This window comes from Micropterus salmoides, unplaced genomic scaffold (genome assembly GCF_014851395.1).
Source record: "Micropterus salmoides isolate LMB-PRFRI ecotype aquatic unplaced genomic scaffold, ASM1485139v1 Ms_hic_scaffold_2, whole genome shotgun sequence".
In the NCBI taxonomy this organism is placed as follows: domain Eukaryota; kingdom Metazoa; phylum Chordata; class Actinopteri; order Centrarchiformes; family Centrarchidae; genus Micropterus; species Micropterus salmoides.
The window spans coordinates 44529104-44540075 of NW_024041150.1; the positions used below are offsets into that span (position 1 = coordinate 44529104).

Below are 10972 nucleotides of genomic sequence, written 5' to 3' on the forward strand. Positions count from 1 at the left end.
TGTTCAGGTTTTTCATCCTCACTGACAGTTTATTGCCATCATGTTGTCTGCAGGTAGAGCCTGAGATTGGTTCCTGATACAACGAAAACAACAGACACAACAACCCAACGCAGACACAGAAACAGCTGAGGAGGAGGGCTAGACCTCGATGTCATCATGTCCAATGTCTATGAGTCCTGAAGTGACATCACGCTGTCAGATTCTGAGGTGAGTGGTGATTGGTGGCGGAGGGAATGGGCGGGGCCAGTGAGTGAGGGCCCTCCTCCTCCTCAAACCTCCAAAACAACAAAACTAAACAGACGATTAGAAGAAAAACAATAAAATCAGCTTTATGAAGTAAAACAAACTTTAGATTATGAGTCTAAATTAACAGAAACACACAAACACACACTCTGACGTCCAACGTACTCGAACACACACACGGACACACTCAGGCAGTTGCACGAGGGCGAAGAAGCTCCCTTTAGCAGCATCCAAAAAGAACCCAATATTATTGACACTTTATAATAATTATATTAATAATGGTGACGTGGTGACATCACAAAGCAAAGGTCGAACATGTAGGCGGGGTTAAAATAGAAGAAGCAAATGAATACACTAAGAAAGGAAACAGCCAATCAGAGGCCCAAACTGGAAAAAAATATATATATAAAAAGGAAACGTTGTTTCCCATCAAGCCTGGCGGTGGCAGCAGGTTATCAAGATTGTCCTGTGATTGGTCGATTCCAGAGGCAGCAGAGCAAAACAAGGCGGAAGTAAAATCCTGCTGATGTCATGCTTCTCGGGGCCAATCACAATCAATTCTTGTGTTTTTGTCATCGTCATCATCATCATCATCGTGGCGACTCCCTCCACCTGGCTGTGCAGCCGGAAGGAGCGCTCCTATTGGTTGGTTCTGACCTTTTGTGAAAAGGTCTTACAGTCAGGGAGCACACACGGACGCTCCACTAGTCATCTCCCACAATGCCTTGCTCTGCGGGGGGCGGGAGTTTTAGGCAGTGCCGCCAACTCCCAGCTCCTCCTGACAGTAAACATGGCTGCTCCAACACGGACTAAGCTGACGCCGCGTTCAGTTTGACGAGGGAAGTTGGAAATTGGCGGCAGGATGGTTGTTGTTTCAGCGTCCGTTCTTCCAGAGGTGCAGTGAACACAATAACCAAAACCCATTTGAGAACCAGACGGAAAAAACCAATCAGCAAGGACTTTCATGATTAATCTGTCGAGTCATTTATCAAGTTATCGTTTTAAACTAGAAATCTTTTGGGGTTTTGACTCAAAACAAACCATCTGAAGATGATGGCCTAGAGAAACTGTCAGGAGCATTTTCTCTTTTCTTTGACATTTCTAAACTAAATGACTAATTAATTGAAATTAATTGTTGCAGCATTAAAAACTGTTTAAAATCCCTTTGGCCCTTTTCCTCACAAGTAAGTAAGAAAAAAATTGCCCTTTAAAGTGACTTTAATAGACTCAAATAGGAAAAAGAGCCACAATTTCCAACTTCCCGATGTCTCATGAAGGCAGCAGTTTATTCCTCGTCTCTTCTTGTCACGTGCGTGAACATAAATATTAAGTAGTGTCAGATCCTTTTAACGTCACACAGAACATGTCGTAGTGTCTGTACTTCAAACACAAAGCTTATTGTATCTCAGATTTCTCTCTTCAACCTTCTCTCCCCCCCAACATGTCTCATACTACATTTCCCAGAGTTCCTTGCTTACCCTACTTACACTACAATCCATCATGATTCCTATATCTCCCATGTCAGTTAAATAAGTCAGTATTCCTACATCTCCCACTAAGCATCACATGCCCGTTATCACTTACTACTATTTCCCACGATTGCCAGAGACAGCGAGCATGTTTCACACGTCGCAGCCTGTTTTTTAAAATAGATTCATCTTCATAAAAAACGTCAAGAAAAATTAAGTCAGTTTACACTTCAAATATACACACACAACGCTTTAAAAAGATTCAACATGCGGGTCTGTCCCAACACCACAACACCTCCTCGTCTTCCTCTCCTCAAACCTTCCTCTGAATCAGACGGTCTATGGCAAGACGTTTCAACGTGTATTCCTTAACACTTCAAAAGTACTAGTACTTATTTTTTAGTTACTAGTAACTAATTTCAATTTTTTAGCCATTGAAATCTATTTGGCTCTGCAGTCCAGATATCAACTATTCAAACAGTTACTAGTAACTAATTGAATAGTTAGTAACTATTTCCATTTTACAATTAGCAATTCACTAGAAACAACAAAATAGTTATTAACTATTGTAAAAGTTTCAAGTAAATAAAAATAAAGTACTAGTATCGAATAAATTATTACTAGTACAAAGGATACCATTAATACTAGTAACCAGGGTGAGATTTGCCAGGGGGATGCGTGGGATTTCCCCCTTTCTGGTCTTTATATCCCTGCCTCTGCTGAATTATTTTTATCCCCAGTGTGACAAAATTTATCCCCCTTCAACAGTGATCAGTGCTACTTCAGTATGATGCAACGGATCACATTAGGGTTACACTTATTTAAAAAATGCGCTGCTTTGGTCTCTGTCTGTAGGTAATCACCACTCTGCTTCAGCAGATTCATCATTGACCCTATTTATAAAGACTTTACCTCATTGTGGGACAATGTGGTATTTTGCTTTTATAGAAGTCAAAGTGAAGAAAATATGTGCTTCATTATAAATTTAGTAATTCTGTTGGCAAAATACCACATTCATGAATGTAAATTCAGCAGTACAAAATCTAATTTTGTACTTTTTCTCCATGAAGTTGTGCTTTATATTAATTTGATTTCTGGCTCCAACAACAAAAAGGCAATTAAAACTGTCAACATATGGTCCTCTCTCTCTTTGTAACAGCCTTTAAGCTTCCCCTGGCAATCTTTATATCATTTATCTGTATTTGTGCATTGTTATGTTTATCTTTGTAAGTCACATCTGAATTGTAACCCCATTTCTGCAATAAAGATGACTTAAAACAAACAAACAATGCTCAATGTCCCGCCCACAGCACTGATGATTTGATCAGCAGCCCAGTGTTCCTGTTTTCATAACAAAACAAAAAAACATTTCAAAACATCCCTCCCTCTGTTTTATTCACAAGCTCCATAGATTTCAACGGCAAAATAAATGTGCAGTTATTTACTAGTAACTAAAAAATAGTTACTCGTGACTAATAAATAAGTACTAGTAATTTTTAAATAGCGTCTACTAAGTTTCAAGGAATAACGTTTGCCGTAGGCGTTTCTTCACCGATCACCTGTCTGTCTGTTTGTACAGCAGTATGGCCGTCAGCTCTCTGCTCTCCTGCAGGAGGCGCCACCGAGCAGCGCTCTTTGGTTTGTAGCACTCAGCGACGCAGCATTCAAGTCGCATGGGAGAGACGGGAACTACGAGCTTCTAGAGTCCCTCATCGGCACTCTCATTCTGCAGCCAATCACTGCTTATTACAGGTGAAAGGGGCGTGGTCAAGCTCCACTGGTGTAACACGGAAACACCCAAATATGTCTGTTACTATAAAACTGCTTCTAATTAAAGATAATTATCTATCAAATTGGTTAACCTGAGTTCAGCGTGTTACGCACTTCCCATGCAACATGAATGCTGCCTTGGTCAAGCTAGGCTAGGCTAAGCTAATACTTTCACCTGTGCTAAACTTGGGCCTTGTGCAACGTATTAGCCTGGAAAGCTAAATAACCACTCATTGCTCCCTGCTCAGGCTATCTGACTAGCCCAAGCTAACACAGACCTCTCAGGCTGAACCGGGCTAGTTAGCCTCCTGGGCTAACAGCGGCTAAAAGAGAGTCCGTTTAAAAACAAACATCCATCCTGCTCAGGATAAACAAACCAACATACTCCATCTTTAAGTAAAAAACAGCTTCAACAGGAGACTTCTGCTAACAGTAGCTAGCCGCGTGGGCGGGGCTAACACTTCGGCTTTAAGGCACCTCGTTATAAATGACCGAGACAAGAATATCAGCAATCAATGAAATCAATAAAACTAAATCATTAAGTAATAAACTTCCATCCTGTTTGACAACCAGCTAAAAAAAAAAAAACTAGCTAAAAGAATCCACTTTTCCTAAAACAGCTAACCCATGCTAACGTAAAGGCTAGGCGCTACACACACACACACACACACACACACACACACAGCAGGATTGAAGATACAGGATGTGTGTGACGCTGGTTGGTGTGTGACGGGATGACACACACACACACACACACGGTACTCTACAGCATCAGGACCGCCGTGTGTCCCGTAGCCAATCAGAGACCTCCCTGGGGTCCGAGGTCAGATGGGGGTCTCCTTGTTGTTGTTTTTGAGGTCCGGTGCGCTGAACTGCCGTCTCATCCGAGGGGGGGTGGTGAAGCCCCACCCCCCCTGCGGCGGTCCCACCCGCAACAGCATGTCAGGCGGAGGGGGCGGGATCCCGGAGCGCGGCAGGCTGTGGTAGTTGGGGTGAGGTCCTGGCTGGAATGGTGCATTGTGGGGGTTGAAGTAGGGATGGTGATGGTACTGATGGTGCTGGTGTTGATGGTAATTAAAGCCTCCGTCTCTGTCTCTGTCCCTCCCTCCTCCTCCTACTCTCCCACCTCCTCTCTCCCCTCCTGGCCCGGGCGACACCCCCCTCCTCTGTCTCGGTCGCCCCTGGTGACCACCGCCGCCGTGATGCTGGTCGTTTTCGTAGTTGCTGCTGCCGTGGGTGGAGCTGTCCAGAGAGTTGCGGCGGTAGCGGCGCTGCTGGTTTTGGTTGTTGCCCTGGTGGTGGTGGTAGAAGAAGCTGCCCTGGTTACCCTGGTTGCCTTGGTTGCGCTGTTGCCAGGCGCGATGAGGGCTGGGGGTGCGCATGCGAGGGGGCGGGGGCACAAAGGGGAGGGGCAAGAGACCAGGAGATGGACCCTGAAGGAGAGGAGGAGGTGAGGGAGAGCTTTTACCCTCCACTCCTCCTCCTCCTTCCTCCCTCTGCTCTCCCCCATCCCCTCCTCCTCCTCCCTCCCCCAGACCCAGAGCCTGCAGGGCGGCACTGGCTGGTCCCCATGACAACCTGTGGGCGGGGTTACTCTTAAAGGGGAACTTGAGCTTGCATTCCTGTGGAGGGATGAAGCGGCCGGTTCCAGGGAGATGAACGGGGACAACGGGGGAGTTCGGACCTGCAGGAGGGGGGAGACAGAGGACGTCAGTCATATCAACAAAAACACTTCCTGCTACACATCAGCTCGCCATGACCACCTCATTCAGCGTTTCCCCTACCAAAGGAATGACAAAAAAATATATAATTAGGTGGACTGAATCGTGGAATCTGCTAAAATGTTGATGCAATTTATAAAACAGGATTTCCAGCATTATAAGCGTTTCAGCGAGGGCGGGGCTTGGCATCTCCTCCACACACAGACACGTAGTCATATCGAAGGCGGCGCACTAGAAAGAGCTCATCTCTTCAACCAGAGACGTTTTGTTTTAACAAAGTCTCTGAAGTGCAACCACATCAGCAGATGCAAGAAGCGAACTCATTGTAGCTTTCGTGGCTGTGTGGGCAGAGTCAGATATTCTGTTCTGAAAAATTTTATATTTAGGTCAGTTTTGTAAACAAGGAGGAGCGCTGCGATATAGTATTAGTATATAGTATAGTATTTTAACATCCTTCTGTTGAAGACACATTCATTGTGAACATACATTTGAATATTTCTAAATGCATATTTGCATGATACATCAAATTCACTGATAGGGATTCAAATTGTAATATTGTCTTTTTGATTGTTTGTAAAATAAAGATTTGAGAAAAATTTTACGGAAAACACAGAATTTCAGAAATAATTTAATGGAATATGGCAAAAATAAAATAACAGATTTCATTATTTGGCCCTATCCACGGTCTGGTCGTCCAACATCTGAGTGCAAACTAACTCGTAACTTTAGCGGTAAAAACGCTGAAGGTGACGAAGCTAAACACGCAACGCAACTTTGTGCTGTGATGACGCCACGTATCCGTAACCCGCTCTGCGACACTAGTAGTTTCTACCAACCCCCCCGTGATGGTTTGGGTTTTGGGATTTCCACGATGCCCGCTGTTTATTAGTAACACATCAACCTTATTAGCCCGCTTGTCCGCTTCTGTCCTATCATACATGAGGAAAACTTCAGCTACATGTCTTCCAAACATTACTCGTCGTGATTTGAGAGACAAGCAGCTCAGCAACAGGTATCCACTCCCTGCAGACGTCTGATGACGTTTCTCTCGTATCTAGGCAACACATTTCACAGTTTCGGCTGTTACTCCCCCCCTGAAGAAAATCCCCGGGGAAACACGTTATTCCTAACAAACATTTTATCTGTGAACGTTCAGCGTTGGCTTCATGTGACACCTGAACCCACTGACCCTGGGTTTGGTTTTGTCCCCGCAGTTTCTTGGTGATGTTCTGCTGCTGCAGGTTCAGGATTCGCTGCTGCTCCTGTTTCAGCCAGCGGAGGCGTCCCCTCCTGAACGCCGGGTCCTCGTCCATCAGCTGCTTCACTCTGACCTCCGGCTTGTGGGGGGCGTCCCCGTCCCCGTCCCTCTGAGGTGACTCGCCCTCTTCGCCGTTCACATCATCGTCCTGGAAACGAGAGGAGATCAGAGAGGACTCAGACGGCGGTTACTGGAGGACTGATGATCAGCTGACCAGGGCGTGATGTGTGAACGCACCTGCACAGGTATGATGCTCTCCATCTTGATCATTCTGTCTCTCAGAGCTTTGATCTCCTCGTCCTTCATGTTGTTCTGCAGCTTCACCTCCTGGAAGAGTCAGAGACGTTTATTTTATCAGGAGTCTGTCGGTTTGGACTGTGATGAAATGAGGTTCAGATGGTTTACGTTCTTCGCTTGAAGCTAAATGTTCCTTCAGCAACATACTTTTATTCTGCGACTCGTTAACATTAACCAGAAAACTCACCTCCAAAATATCGGTCAGTTTATCGATGTGAGCCTTCAGGTCATACATGTTTTCTTCTGTCCACCCTCCCCGTCTCTCCTCCTCCTCCCCCTCCCCCTCCTCCTCCTCCCTCCTCTGTGGGGGGGCTCCTCTCCTCTCCGATGCCCACGGTGTCGCAGACGTCCTGGGCCACGGCCCTCCAGCTCTCCCTCTCGTTGGTGTCTTTCTTGGAGTACATACGGCAGAGCTCCTTCATCTTGACGATGGACAGAGCTTCGATCTCCTGACGGGAGTGACGGAAGTCTCCCAGAGCCACCTGAAGGGGGCGCCACACACACAGGGGACACATTTATAAACACCAACGCTGGGTTTACAGGGGAAATCAAGCCTTTTAAAAAATATAAAATTGTCTTTTCTGTTTCTGCTTCTCCTGAGACAGAAAATAAGTAATTTCTTGTTCACTTAACAAATAACAATGAAGACTCACTAATTGTTGCTACTGTCTTTAACACAAAACCCCTTTCTTGTGCCCAAGAGCCCACAATTACTCAAAAGAACAGAAGTTAGTGTTTTTGAACTCTGTGATAATGTAGAGCTGCTCTGACAGAGAAGTGTTTACTCTCACTGATGCTGAACCAAACTCACAGAGGCACAAACACTTTATCTTAAACAAATGTTGACACGGTGATAATGGGATGTTTATAAAATGTACATTGCTTAAAATGATCCCATCACAAATAAATACATTACAAAACATTAGTTCAACATTTTGGAAATTATACTAATTTGCTTATTGATGAAAACTTGTCATTTTCACATTTAAAAGTGCAGATGAAACAAAGAGCTTGATAATTTGTGAGCTTCAGAGGTGTTTGAACTCTTGACCGAGCCAGGCTAGCAGTTTCCCTTTGTTTACAGTCTTTATGCTAAGCTAGGCTAATCTGGTCCTCACTCCAGCTGTGTACTCAACACACTGACTGATCAGACTGACACCAATCTGAACGTCTCGCTCTCTGAAAGCTTTTCCCAAAATGTTGAACTTTTCCTGTTAAACTGCTGCAGACACCGAGTGTGTGTGTGTGTGTGTGTGTGAGAGTGTGTGGACCTCGTAGCAGATCTCTTTGACGGCCTGCATGCGGAGGTCCTCCATGGTGACCCGTTTGGGGTCTTTGCTGATCCTCCTCCTCTGAGGGATCTGATAGACTCTGAGGGGCTCCCTCCTCTTCCCACTGCTGGGCAGACCGCAGCGCTTCACTATAGACTGCACCTGGAGACAGGCGAGACAGAGACATAAAAAAGATGTCCATAGATCCGAATTGGGAAACGGGGAGAATAAATGCTTTGTATTAAGCAAATAATTAACAGGGAATTATAGAGAAGAAGAAAAGAAAACAACCCCAGAGCCAATGGGAGCGGATAATTCAGCTGCCTTTAATAGAGACGATTTACAAAGAGCTAAAAGAACGAGGAGGAAGTTGTGGCTCACAGCGTAACTCACTGGATGCAACATAATACTTAGCAGATTTTTTAAAGCCCAGACACAGACTTACCTTGTTGGCAGGTAGTTTCTCTCTCAGGGAGGAGATCAGCCTCCAGCTCTCCTCACAGGAGCGTTTGTCCGAGTCGTCACCGCTGTCACTGTCTGCATACTGAGCGCGCACGCACACACACACACACACACACACACACGATCAATGAACGGTTAGCTACCAGATACGCTGCTGCAAATCAAACTAACAGAAACATACCAGTCTGTGTTGCTCCAGCAGCAGATCAGCCTCCTCCTTCTCTTTCCGGTACTGAATCTCCATGTCCTGCAGTCTGCGACACACACCGACCGATCGATCAATTAACCGACACATCCATCTACCAATCAGGCCTCAATCACACAGAAACTTAGCGAATGTGAGAAAGTATCAAATAACAGGGTGACGTCTCCAAATCTCCAAAACGTCCAGTGTATTATGATGTAAAACAGAGAGACCCTCACGTTGAGGAATATGGTCAGTTATTATTGATTAATGGTCTTTGGACGGGTCCCATCTCTACCTCTTCTCCATCTCCAGTTTGATGTCGATGCCCTGCTTCTCCAGCAGCTCCTTCTGAGCGTAGTTCCAGTCCTCCGGCTCCTCCTGCTGCTCGGCCGTGACGCTGCGCTCTCTCTCCAGCCGCGCCTGCTCCGGGTGGTTAAACCGGAACACGTGGTTCTTCCCCATCACGATGCGGTTCCCTGTGAGGAGGTAAGTACGGCCTTATTTATAACGCACAAAACACGTCCGAGTGGGTCGTAGTAAAAGCATTTAGACCCAAATATCAAACAACAAGCGCTCTATAAATGAGTTTTTTTAGTGCAGTATACTACGAACATGACAAAGGAACAGTGTGTCAGCGTCTCTGCTGTGACACAGAGACCAGCTGGTGAACACAGTGGAGCGTTCAGCAGCTAGAGAGACAGTTGTTTCCCTGAGGAGCTGATGGAGACTAAAAACAGATTCACTGTGGTTGTACAGAGACAGTCTGTCAAATAACCTACAGCGTAGAACCCAAAATCCTTCCACACTCTGCTTCTCAGCACAGCTTTGTGAACACGTTACTGTAATAATAATTTAACTAGTTTAACTAGTAACGTCAGGGATAACTTTCCAAACACGTATGTGTGACTGTGCAGCAGGTCAGGGATGGTTAAAGTCAGCTGCGAGCCAAAAAGCTAAACGAATAACAGAGAACAAGAGAGAGGCGTGTGCAGGGGTCGGCAAATAAGTTTAGCATCGGGCAAAAAAAATTTCAAGCCACGCGCCAAATTATTTGAAAACCCTTGGATTCTCCTGTGCACGTTTAGCTCAGGCGCCAGAGTGTGGGTCTCTTGCTGGGTCCCAAAATACTGCAGACTTTTTTTGCCCTGCCTCGTTAAACAAATATATTATAGGGACACTTTTGCACATGCTCACAATAAAGCATGTGCTGCAGTGTGTGTGTGTGTGAGCGCCTCCCAGCGTTTGATCCGCATTCATAAACCTCTGGACGCTTATTTTCATTTCCCTGAGGACATTCAGGGGAATCCAATCGCACGTTTACTGACGGCTTTTTCAGAGGTGTGTCAAGCCAGAAACTCTTCTGAATGTCCTTCAGAACTTTTCAAAGTAAAAGCTCTCAGTAAACTCAACATGAAGCATTGCTGCAAAAAAACTTTGTTGCTGTCATGACTGAGATCTATTTCAGCACCAGCCACTATCATTTATTTATTTTTTTTCTGCTATCAAAGCAGTCTGGCCGCCTGCTGCCGACCGCTGCAGTGCAGCATTCTCTGGCCTGAGAGGCTGCTGTGTTTTCAGTTTGGCTGGTTGTTGACTCCTCAGGTTATTTATTGTTCCAGTGAAGTAGATTCATTTCTAAACAGCTGCTGAGCAGGCTGTTTTCTCATAGAAAAAACTGACGTAACGAGTAACATAACTAGTTAAATACCCAGAAAAGAAATCCTATTACTCTTTGAAGGACTAATGATTCCTGAGTATCTTGCCCAACACCGGTGCTGTCCTCCTCTGTTTCTATTGATTAGCTTTGGCTACTGATTAGGTTGATGGGGCTGCAGAGGTCAGGCTGAGTTTTAAGAGCGTCCTCTGCTGCACACAGACGTGCAAACTACTTCTAACGCTCTGTTGAGTTTATCGACTGTAAAACTTGAATTCAAACAGGTTGTTCAAATATTAAACTTTTACCTCACGTTCACACTGGACTTTTAGTGTTTTTAAATAAAATGTGACGGTCACCTGTTTCACCATCATACCTAAAGTATGAAAAAAAACATGTTAGTTTAGAAGTGCGAAACGTCTCCTGACAGCCCGCCGTCACATACAGAGACATTTTACTACCAACAGGAAGATTTAACACCTTTGTTCATTTAACTTCTGACTAAATTCGATGCTTCTAGTCGAGACCTGCAGGCCGCTGTGTTAAATGTTGGCACCTTGTTTGAGGACGACAGCTTCGGTGATCTGCTTCCCGTTGACGTACGTCTCCGCTCCGACCAACGGCTCCAGAGTGACGACCA

At 45.2% G+C, this 10972-nt stretch overlaps 1 protein-coding gene across 1 annotated transcript; it reads right to left on the reverse strand.

Moving 5' to 3' along the window:
• Positions 1-2: 2 nt before the first annotated feature.
• On the reverse strand, positions 3-10972 carry LOC119911589 (kinesin-like protein KIF1C; the record flags this gene model as incomplete). The annotated part of the gene is given in 10 exon segments (XM_038730500.1): positions 3-5166; positions 6393-6609; positions 6699-6788; positions 6946-7005; positions 7007-7240; positions 8030-8191; positions 8475-8573; positions 8673-8745; positions 8974-9154; positions 10889-10972. Coding segments are annotated over 10 exon segments (2060 nt in total), but the record flags the coding sequence as incomplete, so codon positions are not given.